General features: G+C 40.0%; 1 protein-coding gene across 4 annotated transcripts in view; it reads left to right on the plus strand.

The window, feature by feature from the left end:
- The first annotated feature begins 735 nt into the window (after positions 1 to 735).
- Positions 736 to 18,497, plus strand: part of ATP2A2 (ATPase sarcoplasmic/endoplasmic reticulum Ca2+ transporting 2) — a 57,065-nt gene continuing 39,303 nt past the window's right edge. For 2 of the 4 annotated variants that reach the window (XR_011236548.1, XM_069497322.1), the window contains exons 1-5: positions 736 to 1,397; positions 2,120 to 2,137; positions 2,227 to 2,309; positions 8,931 to 9,035; positions 11,311 to 11,449. Coding sequence is in view for 3 of the 4 variants with exons in the window: in XM_069497322.1 (XP_069353423.1) it covers positions 1,280 to 1,397; positions 2,120 to 2,137; positions 2,227 to 2,309; positions 8,931 to 9,035; positions 11,311 to 11,449 (463 nt within the window). In the remaining variant the exon portion in view is untranslated. The remainder of the gene's footprint in view (positions 1,398 to 2,119; positions 2,138 to 2,226; positions 2,310 to 8,930; positions 9,036 to 11,310; positions 11,450 to 18,497) is intronic. The other 2 variants (XM_069497320.1, XM_069497321.1) reach the window with 2 other exon arrangements.

Here is an 18,497-nt window from a genome sequence, read left to right on the forward strand (position 1 = left end):
TAAAACCGCCTCCCTCCTCTCTGTAGAGGAGGATTCCCTCAGTCAGGGCGCAGAACCCGCTGGGGAAGAGCTGGTGTTGGCGTGCGAAGCAGCTCTGGGCTTGGGGGTGTGGGATGCGGTGTTCCTGAGGCGACAGATGAGGGATTTTGGCTGTGTGGGAAGGGAACTGCGGAATTCCTCCTCTCGGTTCCTGAGGGGGGCTCTGAAGGAGACAGATTAGGATGCAGAGCGCGGCCCGGGCGACCGAGGGCGAGGAGGCGAGCCAAGGACACCAGCACGAGCGCGCTTCGGGGACGCCCCACGCGGACTGTGCCCAGGTTCCTCGGCCTCGCCTTCCAACCACCCAGCCTGGCCCCAGGCAGACCCCGAAAGGCAGTCACTCTCGGGGGGCAGAGAGCAGGGAGCCCACCGGGAGCCCTTCACCGTCCGCTGATGGACGGCCCAGAGAACCGCATCGGCAGAGGAGGGACCCAGCATCCCCCTCTGCTGGCGCCGGCGCCGCAGCGCGCACTGCACGGGCGCGGCGCGCGCGGCCTCGATCCGGGTTCCTGGGGGCGGCGCGCGGGAGGGGGCGGGGCCTGCGCGGCGGCGTGGGCGAGAGGCGCGCGGGAGGGAGGGCGCCGCGGGGAGGAGGCGGGGCCGCGCCGCCCGCGCCGCGCTGGGTGCTCTCGGCCAATGAGCGGCGTCCACATGCCGCGGCGGCGGCGAGAGGGGAGGCAGCGGCCGATAAATGCTATTAGAGCAGCCGCCGCGGAGCCGTCCCCGACGCCACCTCCTTCTCCTCCGCCGCAGTTTCCTCCGCCGCTGTCGGGGGTGCGGAGCTGAGGGACCTGGGCGAGCGCGCTGCGTACCGCCCCACCGGCTGGCCTCCCTCGCTCCGTCCCGCCCTCAGGGGTCGGCCGTGCGCCCCCTCCTCCGGCCCGGGCGGGGCCGCGATTCACTTCAGGAGAGCGGGGAGGGGGCTCGGGGCCGCGGCCTGCGCTCCCGGCAGGCGGTTGAGGGCGAAGGAGGCCCTCCCTTCTGACGAGGGGAGGGAGGGTCGGGAGCCCCCCCACCCACCCGGCAGCCAGGGCCGGGCTGCCAGAGGGGCGGTTGTCTGGGGGAGGGGGCGCGGGGTGATTCAGCGCCCGGCGAGGCGGAAGCGGCCGGAGGAGGCGGAGGAGGAGAAGCCAGTCCGCGCCTGGGCGCCCGGGGTGGCACGAGCCCGCGGCCCGAGTGCGAGGCCGAGGCGAGGAGGCCGCGGGGACGGGAGGTGAGGCCGGTCCGGCCCCCCGAAGCCATGGAGAACGCGCACACAAAGACGGTGGAGGAGGTGCTGGGCCACTTCGGCGTCAACGAGAGCACCGGGCTGAGCCTGGAGCAGGTCAAGAAGCTCAAAGAGAAATGGGGCTCCAACGGTAGGTGCCCGGCGCCGGGGCTGCCGGGGCCCGCGCGGCCCGGCGCGGGCGCGAGAGCCAGGGAAGATGGCTGACCGGGCTCCACCTCGTGGGTCTCGGCTCCGCGCCCGCCGACGGCTGCGGGCGGCAGACAGGGCCCGCGAGCTGGCCCCGCGGGAGAGAGGTTGCAGGCGGGGAGCACCGGGGTCCGCGCCTCGCCTCCCTTTCCCTCGAGCTCCTCGCGTTTCGAGCCCGTGACCTTCCCGGCGCGCAGCTAGCTCGGCGGCTTCTCCAGCAGCAGCCGGCCCGGGTGGAAGGAAGGACGAGTCTTGCAGCTGGGTTGAGCCCGGCGAGACATTTTCTCGTCCCCAGTCGATTCATAAATCGACTCATAAGGCGTCGTGGTAGTTGAGAAAGCCTCTGGTCGTTCTCGTACTACCCAAAGTTACACATCTGGCAGAAGTGATGACATAGCTGAAACGACTCCTTGTTTCAGTAGCCCTAAATGATCTTACGCTTCGGGCTGGAACCTAAAGCCATTGATTACAAGAAATAGTGCATATTTTCTTGAGGTATCGTTTTTGTATGCTTTCTTTAAAAAAAATTGAACGTTCATATAACTAGGTCTGTTTTTCAAAGACATTGTTGCTTATAATTTTAGCAGTTCTTTTTAGAAAGACAGAATACTAATTTTTTTTTTTCCTCTCTCGACACGTTGCCTGGCAAATTTCTGCATTCTACAGAGTTACCTGCTGAAGAAGGTAAGTAATCTTAACATGTTCTATCTCCCCCCCCATTTGTGTGCTGATGTTAAGATGACAATTACAACAAATATGTTTGTTTCTGACAGGAAAAACCTTGCTGGAACTTGTGATTGAGCAGTTTGAAGACTTACTAGTTAGAATTTTATTACTGGCAGCATGTATATCTTTTGTAAGTATAAAAAATTTATTTCCTTTACCCCAGTAAAGCTGAAAATACACCATAGATAAATCAGAAATCATGCTCTCCCTTGGGTGAAAACATATTTGGAGAGAAAAGCGGTGTTTACGTGTTTAAAATCAAACAAAACAACCTAGATATTTTAAAATCGTCAATAAAATACTTCAAGCCATTCATGTTCAGAAAATAGATACCTCACATTTACCACGCAGTTAGACATTGTTCCCGAATGTATCGGGGGTCTTATAAATTTTTGTGGTTTGTGATTTTAGTATCAAAAAGTTCTTCATTGGAACCCTTTTCTGTTTTGGGTTCTTCCATTGTTATCATGGTGTAAGATCATACTAAGATGATGTTGGACTCTTTGTAGTCTGTAAATAGAACTTACAAAAGGAATATTCCAGTTGCTTTCCCTTCCTGGTAATGGCAAGGTGACAGTTGTTCCTGACAGTGACAAGAATGATGACGGCAGTGATGGCACCACTGTTGACCAAATTTGGTCACTGACCTTTAGGGTGGTATATTTATCTAAATTGGACCCCTCTCTTGAGTGATTCCTAGGTTGAGAGAACAAGGTTTAGTACAGTTGGTTCTAGATCTTGAAAGAAAAAAAAAAGCAGCATAGTGTTTTTTTCTTGTTCTCTATGTGCTTACCCGCTTGAGTCGTGTATGGTTGCTAAGAAACTAGTGAAATGCAAAAAACTACCTCAGAATAAAGGTGTTGGGGGTGGCCAGGATATTTCTAGGTTAACATTTTTTTTTCTCTTCAGTATTAATTTTGTTGCATTTTTTTCTCAGGCAATAGATTTCTTGGTAGTTTTCCTAAAAATGGTCATGAATAGGACACAGATGTTCTTAATCCTAACAGCATGCGATGCCTTTTGTTTTTGAATTACAGCATTTTGTTTTTACAGAAACCACTGTGGGAAGTGGCATTTACCTAATGCAATACTACTGTCAAGTTTCACAAAATTGACACAGCTTCTAAGTTTTAATTTTGTGTGTTTATTATATATGCAAGTCCCAAGGATCTACCTCAGTTTTTATGACAACCATACCATGGACAGCTATTTTGAGAGTTAAAGCAGTGGGCATTTATTTAGTTCAGGTGAGGGAAGGATTAATTTCATACCCATCTTTTAAGCAGTGGCGGCAAGAGGTAAACTTTTGGAGTAATTTTTACATAAATTTTGCCATGAGACTTTACTGTATTGTACTATGTTAGCCAAGTGGTATGTAGCCATTAATAGTTCATTCTCCAAGAATCTTTTCTGTGATTTTCATTGAATAAAATTAAGACTTTCATAGCATACCATTCAGCATACTGAATCAATCGCTCCACACCTCTGACATGTCTGCCTGTCTTTGATTAATTTAAAGAAATTTTGCCTCCAGTAAATGGCTGCTGTTTTACCAATTAAGATAAATGAGTAGAGCTGTTTGATTAACTATAGTTTCAATACATTGCTATGGGGGAAAATAAGTGATATATTTGGAGGTAATATAAGATTTATATTTAAGCTTTCTGCATAATTAGTTCCAAAATAGTCTTAATTTTGGCAGTTAATCGTTGGAATGCAAAAAGGTGATCGGCGACTAGTGTATACAAACCAGAGGTAAAATAAATTTTTACTGAATTCTGTGTTGCAATTTGAAGCAGTGTTGCCACTGATGTTACAATAAACAAGATGTTGGCTATTTGGGTTGTATGGGATCTCTTTCTGAGTGGCCGATTTGAGTGACTTTATATTAGCATTTTGAATTAATGATGTGTGTGGATTTTTTTAACTTGGAAGTAATTAGGAATTTATGATTTAAAGGCATTTTCAAATGGATTTTAAAATGCTTTAATTTTGTTGTAATGTAGGACATTGGCTTTTTAGAGAATTATAGAGCTATATTTTGGAGCTGAAATTGAAGTTCCTTTTTGGTAACTTCTTGGAGTTATTGCTCAGGAAATGAACTATGTTACATTTTTATTTTATGGGTTGCGAAATAGAAAAAGTGTTTAGGGAGTGCTTTTACTATAGAATTCACTTAATTTGCTTTGGTTTGTTTGGCCAAGAAATTGCGGATATAAAACCTGTTCAGTTGATTTTCTTCATGTAGCATTGGCACGGCTGCTACATTGTACTTGACCTTTTCATTCCTCATTTCTTTATCCTTCAAAAGAAAGAGCACTGAGTCTTTTTTTGGTAGCCAGTTTATTCCTATTGGCTTAACAGGAAAAACATGGTAGAATATTCAAGTTCTTTTGGAGAATTGACAGTTCTTATAATGTATACATAATGCATCATTGGGTCATGCTCAAGTTAAAAAGAATATTAGTGATTTATTTCAAATATCAAACTGACTAGTAAACTGTTAACCATAGTTAGTATTCTGCTCTGGCAGAAAGTAGAAAACTACATTAATGTTTTACTCTTGTGACTGTAGGGATGAAGTTTAATTTGTAATATTTGCCAAAATGGTTTTTTTTAAAGGTGAATTGGATTGGATGAAGTGAGCTTCTCCATCTCCCAGTGCATGTGAACATTAGAAATTCCTTAATTTGACAGTCAAGACACCCCCCTCCCCCAGTATTTCACTTTGTCTTTCTGTCCTCCTCTTGGTTACCAACTTTGCCCCAAATGTAGCACATCATATGGTTGCCTGACTGGAATGCCTGCTCGACTTTTTCCTCTTTCGCTGCTTCATTAGGTATTGAGCACCTGTTACTTCGGATACAGCAGCAAACAAAACGGACAAAGATCCTTACGTGGAGGATGGTGCTGTTTAGAAAAATCAAGGGGGCTTAGAAATAAGGGAGTACAATTTTCAAATAGGGTGTTCAGGAAAGTCTTCAAAGAAGGTGACATTTGAGAAAAGATGCGAAGGAGGATGAGCATAAGGGTCATGTTGGTCTCACTCTTGTCTGTCTAAATCATAAAGTCTTCTCTGATAACAATTTGCTTAGGTTTCTCTATCCGTTTCCTACCTCAGCTACTTAGATTGACCCTAAAATGCTAATAAAACATCTTAACCTTTCAGTTACATTTGAATAATTGTGTATATGTCTTCGTACTGAACCTTTTGAAAAGGATTCTTTATTCCTTAGAGTTAGTGCTTTTGATCTCACATATGTTCGGGTGAGTTTGTTTTGATAGCATTTTCAAAATACATGGGATCTGTTTACTTTGGTTTTCTCAGAATAGTACATTAAGAAAGTATTTGATACTGCATTTTGTAGTGGTTTAAAATTTTCTAATGTCTGTTTTCTGTTAATATTTTAAAAATGGGATAAAATGGGCAATTTACTGATTATTTAGAACTTTTCTTAAAATAATGGTTCAGAAGATGAATTTTTCAAATACAGTATATATTACTTATACTGTATTTTTTTTTAAAACAAAGATTGTATTCAAATTTGAAAACATTGAACAATGTTTTTACATAAACTTTGTGTCTAGATCAGAAACAATGAGTTCTAATCCATGTTGTTTTTAATGGCTGAAAGGATTTTTATTTCCCACCCCAGAAATTGCCATAACACTTGTTGATAATCCTTTGCATCATTTTCGTGAACTGTTTAATTTACATTTCCTCTTTTTAAAATTTTTTTTATGTAAGTTTCTTCATTTATTGAGCAAGTGTTTGAGTGCCCAAAGGCACAGTACAAGTTTCTGTGAATTCATGGAGAAGCAAAATGTGCTTATTATCTTCTATTTTCTTTTTATGGTCTTGTTAAGAGCTCAGTCCATTATCCCAACATAGATAACTGAGTCATAGTATCATGACTGTCTCCCACTTTTACAGCAGAACTGCCTTTTTACCTTGGATTAAAATTTGCTCTATTGTAGTTCCTATCAGAAGTTAGGAGTGCTATACGAGATTAATCATGTGGATAATAATTGACAGATGCCCTAAATTGAAGTTGAGTGTTCATTAGCAAATGGTTACTTTGAATAAGATTGGCAAATTTGAAACTTTGAACTTCTTTGAGCCAGAAAACAGTTACTGTATTAGTGCAAAGCAAAGGAGAAAAAGAAACACTGTTTATGTCTAAAATTATTTGCAGTAGCCTTTTCTTCCATTCTCCTTTGCTATTTATGAAGTTGGTTACCTTTTTGCTCCTAATGTTTAAATTCATGTACTGCCACTTAGGGTCTTGTATCTTAGAAGTCATATGAGATTTTGTTTCATTAATTATGCGTTTGTTTGATAAATATATATTGAGTATCAACTATGTACCAGAAGCTCTAGGCCCCTAGGGATACAAAGTCGAACAAAAGGCAGTGTAAGCAGATAATCCTTTATATTCAACGTGTTGTCAAGATTTTTAGAAACATTTTCCGTCTCCTGTATAGGTATACTTTGTATAATTTCTGGTAAATTAATTATGAACTCGCCTTATCACAGTGCTAATAAGGCATCTGGCATTTTGGTAACATCACTCATCCAGTTTTCCTCCCCTTTCTTCACCCTTCTCCACATCTCATGGAGTCTTTTATTTGTCACCAGTCATCTTCCCACTTAATGCGAGGACTCAAAAGGTTTTCTTATCAATAGAACAAAACCATGAAAGACTGCCCACCGTGATATGACATGGTTGCTCTTAATTTGGGGCTGTAGTATTTAATTCTATGGGTTATTTGTGGTTTCAAAATAGACATTTTTTAAAGTATTCAGGAAATTAGTAATTGTCAATTTTAAATAGGTTTGGGCAGCATCTAAGATTTGCCCACTAGTTTTTCATCAAGCAGTAATTTATTTGTAGAACCTTCAAATAACAATATGAATGCTTATGTTTCCTACACGTAAACATTTAAAGTAATACAGAAGAAAAGGTTACTACGTCGTGCAAGTTAGGATTCTTACATTATTGATGAATACTTGTGAAAAGGAACTGCACGTTTTCTTGAAAAGTAGAGGTTTGCTCTGGTAGTGTCACTGCTTCCTTTAGTCTTTTCCTTTGCTCTGGCTGTTAGGAGATGTAGCTTTAAGTTTGTTCCCCAGGCTTGGCTGCCAAGAGGGAAATTCATACCCACTTTAATAAGGTGTGAAGCTTATCTTACAGTTGCTAATGCCTCACTGACCTTTGGGGAAGGTCTTAGTTACTCAAGTTGAGCAGTTTTTCTCCCCCAAGAGCTAATTAAGTTTTTTATTTCTGATATACTTTCCTTGGCAAATGTTTGAAAGGCTAGTATCAGAGCAGCTGTGATCCTGCATCTTTCAGAATTTATAACTTCCTAGAGAAGTTTTCATTCTGGCATTAGTCCTGGCCTTAACACTAAGAATGCCCTGTTGAAAGCTTGTAGCAGCATTTATCATATTCATTGTGGTTTTCTACTTAACTCTAGTTCACTAGATGTCAGTGGTGATTGACATCTGTCAGGACCTGGTCCTGGTGTCTCCCATTTGTTTTGTTTTGTTTTGTTTTCCCCTTCTCCCCCTCAAATTGATAGTTCTTGTTAATTCATTGTTACCCTCTTGCAAGATTCATGTTGGGCCTTGCCTTAACGTCTTTCTTATTGTTTGCTATTTGTGTAAAATCTCACTTTATACGATTCCACTAAATACAGATATAGTCAGATGGTTTCACTGTTGCCATAAGTCATATCAAAAAGAGTGCTTTCATTGTTGACTAGATAGATCTTTTAAAGAAAAGATTTTATTATAAAATATGCAAACATTTTAAGCAATGTTTAAGGAAAAAAATGCAAATCCTGCCTCCTAGATTAAATCCTTAGATCTATTTAACACTGTTTCTAGATTGGCAAGTTTCCACAAAAATTGGTTGTTAAATTTTTAACCATTTAGATTACTCTTTACCACTTTCTTTATTATTAAGATTCATTGTGTTGGGTTCTCTTTTTACCACCTTTGACAGTTGGTGGATTGTGAAGTACAGTGTGGCCCTTAATTTGTAGCTTCTAAATCTTAACAAGGTTAGAGTTGTATGAGCTAAAGTTTAAATCCTCTGCTCATTTTTCTTGGAGCAGCATTCTGTATCCAGTTATATTTTTGGACTTACCTCTGAAGTGCTATGGTGCTGTAGTAGATGTTATATGGAAGATAACCTTCAAGATAAACTCCTGATCTCAGAACAGCATTGAAGTAATTCTGAGATGACCTTTAATAATACCACTGAAAATAAATGGAGGATTAACAGTTTATATACTCTAAAATTTGAGTCCATAGTCAAGTTTTACTGTGAATTTATATAGTACATATGAATATTATTTGATATGAATATTAGCCAAATCAACATAGCTTTGATGATCACTTTTTACTTTAATAAAATCAGGAATTTAAGTTTTACTTTTTCTCAATATATACATATAAAATGAATGGAATTTAGTTCCCCCAAAAGTATTTTATTTGGATTCTAAAATGGAATTATAATATCAAAAAAATAACTCTTAAGGGTATTGTTAAGTATAGTTTTAACTACCAAGAACTACAAACAGAACATAAGTTATTTGTGTCATTATATTTTGCTGCCATTTTTTCTAGAGAAGGTAACAGAATAGATTTTTGTCTTATAATTCCTTTAGTGCTGGCCACTTTTATCATCAAGTGGTACTAAGCCTGAAAACATAATAATTCTAACACATGGCATTTTTCTTCTAGGTTTTGGCTTGGTTTGAAGAAGGTGAAGAAACAATTACAGCCTTTGTAGAACCTTTTGTAATTTTACTTATATTAGTAGCCAATGCAATTGTGGGTGTATGGCAGGTAAGCAAAAATTCTTGCAGCACTAAATTTTAGTAACTATGTAAGTGATTTGAATTGCTTTAGTCTTTCTGTTTTATTTCCTGATGTACTGAGGAAATATGTGGAAAGTCTACATGCATTTTTTCTTTTGTCCATTAATTTATTTATTGCAGAATTTTAGACCTCACACATGTAAACTTTGCTGTTAAATTGCTCAGCCTTCATTACAAGGAGTTAAAATAGATGAGAGAAACTACTTAAGGAAACCAGAAAATGTGGAACCAGCATATATTGTCTTTATATTTCTTAGTTGCTTCCTTGACTTCATAAACTAAATTTCATGTTTATTCTCCTTGGATTTTTTTTTTTTTTTTTTTTTTGTGGGATTAGCTATAAAGACTGTTTAAGCCCTAAATTATTTTCCCTGTAGTGCTTACTCCTGGCTGTGTTCCCTCAATTGCCCAGGCTTTTGTTACAGAATGAAAGCTAATTTTACTACAGAAACATAAGGGCATCTCCCATTCACATAATTGTTCTGCTGCGGTCCCCAAGCCCCAGGCTTCAGACCAGTATCTGGCTGTGGACTGTTAGGGACAGGCTGCAGAGCTCTACGCGGCACGCCCCCCTCATCCCCATCGGAAAAATTGTCTCCCACGAAACTGGTCCCTGGTGCCAAAAAGGTTGGGGACTGCTGTTCTGCTGCAGATATCTAGTTGAGGACTTTAATTTTTTTTAGGATCATGATCTGTTTGAGGTTTTTTTGGATAGATTTTAACAGGCCCTGACACTAATACTTGAATGAATTTGAAGTACTGATCTTTTAGGTTTTTGATGGATATAGTCACCCCTTTGAGGACTAAAATAAAGTGTGTCTGTCATTCTTAAAGTGGAAATGTCTTATAAATACACTTAGTCCTATTGGAATTGTAAACTAATGATTTTGGTAAGTGTGAAGGTCTTTATGTGGTAGGCTCATAGAAAGATGGCCTTACTTAGAAGAAATTTTTAATTGTGCTATATATTCCTGTTACTTTTTTCTAAAACAATTTATATTTGAGCAGAAATGATCCCCTTATGAATAGGCAAAAGAAACAAAATAATACATAGCATTAGGTTTTCCTTATTTTCAAGCTAATAACTTGTATTTTTTATTAAATGATTTATGCCAATTACCATGGTAGATACTTCACTTACATTCCTGTTTATTTCATCCTTACTGTGGTCTTGTAAGGATTTATAAAAACTAAAGTCTTGATATGTTCATATATGATATGCTCCATATGATTATGTGACTGGCAGTGCTCTTGAGATTCCAGCTATTGGTCTTTACCACTGGTGAGATAGTTCTTACAATTTGTGAGATATAACTTGATTTACTTAATTCATCACTCTAGCATTTACTGTGTGCCAAAATAGTCTAAGCATTTTACAAATAACTTATAATCCTCATAAGCATTGAGGTAGGTGCTATAAGTGTCTTCATTTTATAGGCAGTAAACCTATGTGTTTAACTTACCCATGGTCACATAGCTGTTAAGTGGAAGAGCCCAGATTGAACCTAGGCAGCCTAGCCCCTCGCTGTTAAGCTGTACTAACTTTAATGCGAGACAGGATCGATTTAAATGCTGTGGGTATGTGTGGCTGGAGGTATATGTTTAAGGACAGCAGATTTTTTTTTTTTTTTTTTTTTTTTTTTGAGACAGACTCACTCTGTTGCCCTGAGTATCAGTGTCATGGTGTGGTGTCAGCCGAGCTCACAGCAACCTCAAACTCTGGGCCTCAAATAATCCTCCTACCTCAGCCTCCCAAGTACCTGGGACTCCCAAATTAGCTACGACGCCTGGCTAATTTTTCTATTTTTAGTAGAGACTGGGTCTTAACTCTTGGCTCAGGCTGGTCTGGAACTCCTGAGCTCAACCAGTCCTCCCACCCTGGCCTCCCAGAGTGCTAGGATTACAGGCATGATCCACCACGTCTGGCCAGGACAGCAGATTCTGTAACAGCTTTTCCTCATTATGGTTCCCCCCCCCCACCTTTCTTGGGAGTGCTTATCTTTTCATTTTTAATACAAAATCATAAGTGCCCTTATAAAGTGTTTATTGCCTTAAAATGTGAGTAGTTTAATACAGGTGTTATTAGTGTGCTGCTCGCTCACACGATCGCGTGCACTCTCTCTCTTTTTTTTTTTTTTTTTGTTGTTTTTAAAGATTAGAACTCTAAAATTTTATTCCTTGGGCTAGAAATACTTAACAATGACAGGTAGGTGTTTACTAGTCTTCTGTTTTCTTATATACAGGAAAGAAATGCTGAAAATGCAATCGAAGCCCTTAAGGAGTATGAGCCTGAAATGGGCAAAGTATATCGACAGGACAGAAAGAGTGTCCAGCGGATTAAAGCTAAAGACATAGTTCCTGGTGATATTGTAGAAATTGCTGGTGAGTTGAGTTTGTCATATCTCTTGTATTCTAGATTGTATTTCTGAATGCAGTCCTTTTCTCAGGGCTTATAATTATATTTAAAATGATTGTCTTCGTGTATCAATTATATTAACACATTTTAGTGCCATTCGTACAAATCTTATTTTTGGTAAAATTTTGAAGTGTTTCAGTACCTCCCTCCATATTGTTGATAAGGCTTTTTGTTGTTTTTAAACAGATGTTCTGAATTCTTCTACTTACTAGTTTAGCTACATTGTAGAACACTAGTGCTAGAGAGGTAAAACTTAATGTCTATTTGACAGTTGTGAGCAATTTGTTAGAATACTGGTTAATGGCTACACAGTGTTTTCTGTTTTGGTACTTGGCACAAATGTTAAGGCTTACTTGTAATTATCAAATTGAGTTGATGGTTAAGGGTCATTTCATGACTCTAAAAGCTATGCTTAAAAATACTTTTACGTCACACTGAGCCGTGTGTCCTTACCTGGACTCCAGGGATCAGTTTCAAGGAGTCTGTGAATCTATTACAAGTCCTGAGCTCTCCACAGACCTCCAAGGGGTCAATATGTCACTGCTGTAGATCACTGCCATATTTCTGATAGCCCAGAATTGGAGTACCCCTGGGACCAACCAGGACAGTCTAGATGGTTTTTTGGTTTTGGCTGTTTCACTTATGAAGACTCATTACATAGGATTATTCAGATTATCATGGATTTTCATACCCTTCTGAGTTTAGTGTACTCTTTCTTTTTGTAAATTGTCTCATAGTAATGCTTTTCACTGTCTTGGGGGAGGTATGCTTTGTCTTTATTGTCTTACTCATTTGAATGAAGAGAATTGAGAGAGCTGCATCTGATAGCCTGTCTTCTATAGCTTTGGCTTCTGAAAGGAAATTGCCTTGTCATATTCTCTTATCCGTAAATTTTGTTCTTCCAGAAAAAAAGGATAGTGTTGCATATATGCTAGTAAGTTGATTATTTGGGGCTGCTGTGTGTGGTGTGTGTGCGCAAATGACTTAACAGCTTAAGAATAGTGTTAGCCGGGTTGATGGCTCATGCCTGTAATCCTAGCACTCTGAGAGGCTGAAGTGGGAGGATTGCTTGAGCTCAGGAATTTGAGACAAGCATAATCAAGAGTAAGACCCCATCTCTACTTTAAAAAAAAAAAAGAAGAAGAAGAAGAAAAAGAAAAATTAGCTGGGTACAGTGATGTGTACCTGTAGCCCCAGCTACTCAGGAGGCTGAGGCAGGAGGATCGTTTGAGCCCAGGAGTTTGAGGTTGCAGTGATCCATGATGACACCACTACACTCCAGCTGGGGCGACTGAGTGAAACTCTGTCACCAAGAAAAAAAAAAAAATAGTGTTAACAAAAGTACAACTCAGAATGAAGTGTTCTGGCTATGGGAGTTTTGGTTTGGGGGGTGTGTGGGGGTGTGGTTTGTTTGTTTTTGTTTTTGTTTTTGTTTGAGACAGGATCTCACTTTGTTGCCCTGGCTAGAGTTCAGTGACATCATCATAGCACTCTGCAACCTCAAACTCCTGGGCTCAAGATTCTCCTGCCTCAGTCTCCTGGGTAGCTGGCACTACAGGTGCATGCCACCACACTTGGCTGATTTTTTTTATGGTTTGTAGAGATGGGGTCTTGCTATTTCCCAGGCTGCTCTTGAACTCCTGGCCTCAAGTAATCCTCCTGCCTCGGCCTCCCAGAGTGCTAAGATTACAGGTATGAGCCTATACCACACTTGGCTTAGAATTTTTAAACTCTTTATTTTGACATAATTTCACACTTAAAGAGAATTCCCATATAGCCTTCACCCAGATTCTCCAAATGTTAAGATTCCATCACACATATATTATCATTCTCTTTCATTCTATGTCTATGTACACATGTTTTTGTCTGAACTGTTTGAGAGTATGTTGCAGAAATGATGCCACTTTATTCCTAAATACTTAAGTGTTTATTTTATAAAGTCAAGGACATACTCTTATATAACCCCAGTGTAATTATCAAAATCAAGAAATTGATACTATGAAGACAGTATTCATTATTCAGAATTTACCAATTGTCACCTTCCCCCCCCCACCTTTTTTTTTTTTTAGAGGACTGGGCCAGCCAGGAGCCAAACTGTCACTTTTTTTTTTTAATAGCAAACTTGAGTTAGGGAATTCTGATGGTGATGTGGAAAATATAGGTCAGGATGGGGAAGGCTGGAGGTAGGAAGGCTATTTTAATAGTCTAGGCAAGAATTAATGAGGGCAGTAGCATTAAGGATAATGAAGGAAAGATTTTGAGTTTATGAATAGTGATTGTCAGGCAGAGATGCGCATCGGAATCATCTGGGGGCACTCTTTAAAAGTTTTTACCAGGTCTCAACCCAAAAGATTAACTCTGAATCTTCCTTGGGTATGGAATTCTGGTCATGTGTAGTTTGAAAAGTGAGCCTCTGACTTAGATGCAAATCAACAGATTTTGTTAAGTGAACGGATGTGGGGGTGGATAAGGGTAGGATGTAGAATCAAAGATACTAGTAGTATTTCTAGTTTAGGTGATTGGGTGTGATGGTACTAGTAACTGAGGATGGAAATATTGGAGAAAAACAGTTTGTCTTTCCACAAATATATATGTGGTAGGTGGGGTTGGAGATGATATCACCTAAATGTGTATATGAGATTCTGTTTGACCTTATGTTTGCCATTGGTACAGCTTCATCTGATAATATACTCTTTAGTTTCTCAAGATTATTTTAAGCATTTTTAGGCTAGTTGGGTTATTTTATTTTTTACTGGTTTTCCCTCTCCTCCCCCTCCCTAGTTGCGTTATTTTAATGTTTTGAGTCTACTTAAAAACTTAGAGAAATTACCCCCGAAGTGTTTGTCCTTAGTTTGCATCAGGAGATGGCAATGGTAAACAGCCTCAGAGGAAATCATAGCCTTGATACCTTAAGGCCTTATCCCTTTTGAAGAAATAAACTATGTCTAGCTTCTCTTGGTGGTTTTGGTTTCTGTTTTCCTCTGAGTCCTGGTTCTTGCCAGTCTTTCCCATCTTGGTAAGTCACTCTAATAGTCAATTACAAGAAACTTGGAAGTCATCTTGATTTTTCCCTTTCTTATCCTCTAATTTGTCTGAGATCATTGATTCTGTCTCCAGAACACAAGTTTGTTAACTTCCCTGTTTCCTCAGTCGCCACACCAGTCCAGCTATCATCTCACACTTTGGCATCATGTCCTAACTAGGTTCTGGCTTCCTTTGTTGTCTTCTTCCAGTCCATTCTCCACACAACATAACAGCCAGAGCTGGTTCCTTTTTTTTTTTAATCAAATCAGGGTCTTGCTCTGTCACCTGGGCTAGATGGAGTACAGTGGCATCATCATAGCTCACTGCAACCTTAAACTCCTGGCCTCAAGCAATCCTTCCACCTCGGCCTCCCAAAGTGCTAGGATTACACATATGAGCCACCATGCCCAGCCACTTTTGCAGTTTTCAATACCACCAAACTCACCTTTTTTGGAAGGTTAGGGAAATTTTATGGAGTTTATTAATTTTCCTAGTGCACACATCTTACAGTGATGAAGTTTTGGTTATTACCCTGATCTGCCTGGCTTTTTCTTTTCCCCCATGCTATGAAATTTCATTCCCTATATTGTGCAGTTTTGTATGTTGCATTTGATAGTTTAGGAAGGACAAATAATATTTAATCTATAGTGTGTGTGACCTAAGATTTGCAGTCTTCTAGAGTTTCCCTTTATTAATACTTATATTGTAGAATATACATAACATAAAATTCACCAGGCTTTTTTGTTTAGTTTTGTTTGAGACAGAGTCTCATTCTGTTGCCCTGGGTAGAATGCAGTGGTGTCATCATAGCTCCCTGCAGCCTCAAACTCCTTGGCTCAAGTGATCCTCCTGCCTCAGCCTCCTAAGTAGCTGGGACTACAGGTGCACACCACTGCACCCAGCAAACTTTACCATTTTTAGTAGAGATGAAATCTCACTCTTGATCATGCTTGTCTCAAACTCCTGAGCTCAAGCAATCCTCCTGCCTCAGGCTCCCAGAGTACTAGGATTACAGGTGTGAGCCACTGTGCCCAGCCAAAATTCACCTTTTTAACCATTTTTTTTTTAAGTGTGCAGTTCTGTGGCATTAAGTACATTTACATTGTTGTGCAAGCATCATCATCATCTATCTCTAGAATTTTTTCATCTTCCCCAACTGAAAGTTTTTTTCCTTAAACACTAACTTCCCATTCCCCCTTTTCCTTGGCCCTTGGCAACCATTCCCTTTCTTTTAATATTCAAAAAACAATGGCTGGCATGGTGGCTCACACCTGTAATCCCAGCACTTTGGGAGGCCAAGGTGGGAGGGTCATGCGAGACCAGCCTGGGCAATATAGCAAGACCCTATATCTACCCAAAAAAAACTAGAAAAAAATTAGCTGAGCGTGGTTGTGGTGCCTGTAGTCCCAGCTACTGGGGAGGCTGAGGCAGGAGGATCACTTGAGCCCAGGAATTGGAGGTTATAGTGAGCTGTGATCAGGCCACTACACTTCAACCTGGGTGACAGAGTGAGATGCTCTCAAAAAAAAAAAAAAAGATGAAATTCCTCATCTCATAAATATACTACCACTAAGTAATACACATATTTTAATCCATTTCTCTTTCACCTATTTCTGAATCCTTCATGGATAGTGTTAACAGATCCTGATAGTTATTTGCCACTTTTTTCCTCCAGCTCTTTGCCCATAGTATACTAATTGCTAAAAAACATGGGCTCTCATACACTACTCTGTCTTTAATTTCGACCATTCTAACTGAGGGATCCAGTACAGAGGTGATAATCTAGGTTTAGATAGATTAGACAGACAGGCCAGGTGTGGGTGGCTCGTGCCTGTAATCCTAGCACTTTGGGAGGCTGAGGTGGGAGGGTTGCTTAAGGCCAAGAGTTCGAGATAGATAATGAACATTTTATTAAACACTCTTATACTACTAGGCAGTGAGCACCTTAAGAGCAGAACTGGATCACGTTGACTGTTGTAACCTTCTTGCTGAGCATGTCATAAGTTCTCCATGAATAAAGACTGAAAACTTGAAATCAGAAATATGGAGTAGATTCAGCTAATGTAAACATTCTTATTGTGCGACATGCTGTGCAGAACATTTGGAGTCTATGTGTGTGTGTGTGTGTGTTCAGTAATACCTAAACTTAAAATGTATGCCAGATACTGTGATAATCTTTCAGATGTTTTATTTATATATTTTTTAAACCATCAACCATTCTAGATTCATAATATTACATTTTACAGTTGAGGAAACTCAGTCTTTGTGATTTATTGCCTCTGGCTTAAACTGTGATTAATTTGCTAGAGGACATACAATATACTTTATAAATATATACGTAGCATGTGTATCAGTCATAAAGTCCACTTGTGTAATATTTGTTGCTTGTGCTTTGGTGTCATATCTATGAAAGTGTTGGCTAATCCAAGGTCACAAAGATTTTGTATCTGATGTGAGGTAGGGATTCAGCTTTATTCTTTTGCACAGGGATATCCAGTCATCTCATAGCATTTGTTGAAAAGATTTCATTGAATTGTCCTGATACTCCTATCAAAAATCAGTTGATACAAATGGAAGGATTTATATCTAGACTCCCAGTTCTATTCCATTGGTCTCTATGCTTGTGTCAGTACCATACTGTCTTGATAGCTGTAACTTAGCATTAAGTTCCAAAATTGGGAACTTGGAGTTCAATTTTGTTGTTTTTCAAGATCATTTTTGGTCCCTTGCATTTTGATACAAATTTTAAAATTCAGCTTGTCAATTTCTGCAAAAAACATGCTGGAATTTTGGGTAAGAATTGTGTTGAGTCTATAAATCAGTTTGGGGAATATGGCCATCATAACAACATTAAGTCTTTGGATCCTTGAACATAGGATCCTTTTTTTTTTTTTTTTTTTTTTTAATCTTTCATTTCTTTCAGCATTTTGTAGTTTTCTGTGTATAAGTCTTTTTATTTTTGTTAACTTTATTGCTAAGTATTTTATTGGTTTTGGGGGAAGCTATTTGTAATTGGAATTTTTTTTCATTTTTCAGGTTCTTTGCTACTGTATAGAAATATAGTTGACTTTTGTGTATTGATCTTGTACCTTGCAATCTTGCTGAACTCATTTGTTAGTTTTAGTAATGTTTTAGGAGTTTCTTAAGATTTTCTAGGCTGAGTTCAGTGGCTCACGTCTATAATCCCAGCACTTTGGGAGGCCAAGGCAAAGGGATCACTTGAGTCCAGGAGACCAGCCTGGGCAACATAGTGAGAAACTGTTTCTACAAAAAAAGAATAATAAAAATTTTCTATATACAAGATAACACATATGCAAATAGAAATAGTTTTACTTCTTTTCAATCTGGGTATCGTTTATTTCTGCCTGATTGCCCTGACTAGAATCTCCAGTACAGTGTTAAATGGAAATGGTAAGAACAGATAATCCTTGTCTTGTTCCTGATCTTAAGGGGAAAGCAACCAGCCCTTCTCATCATGAAGTATGATGTTAGCTGTAGCTTTCATAGATGCCCTTTATCATGTTGAAAGCCTGGTTTATAGTTTTCATTTTTAGGTGGTTAATATGCTCTGTTTGGTGACATTACATGGTGTTTGTGTACTTACATACAAATTGGAAATGATAGTTAACTAAGTTACTAAGACCATTGAATTGGATAGGATGTAATCCTAAGGCATTTACAATGACTTATATGGAATATTTTTGAAAAAACATATTGTGGCTATGTGACCTGGGCCAGATAAATAGGTGTTTATTTTATTAATAAGACTTTTGGGCCGGGCGAGGTGGCTCACGCCTGTAATCCTAGCACTCTGGGAGGCCGAGGTGGGTGGATCGCTAAAGGTCAGGAGACCAGCCTGAGCAAGAGCGAGACCCCATCTCTACTAAAAATAGAAAGAAATTATCTGGCCAACTAAAATATATATAGAAAAAATTAGCCGGGCATGGTGGCACATGCCTGTAGTCCCAGCTACTGGGGAGGCTGAGGCAG

This window comes from Eulemur rufifrons, chromosome 21 (genome assembly GCF_041146395.1).
Source record: "Eulemur rufifrons isolate Redbay chromosome 21, OSU_ERuf_1, whole genome shotgun sequence".
Lineage (NCBI taxonomy): Eukaryota > Metazoa > Chordata > Mammalia > Primates > Lemuridae > Eulemur > Eulemur rufifrons.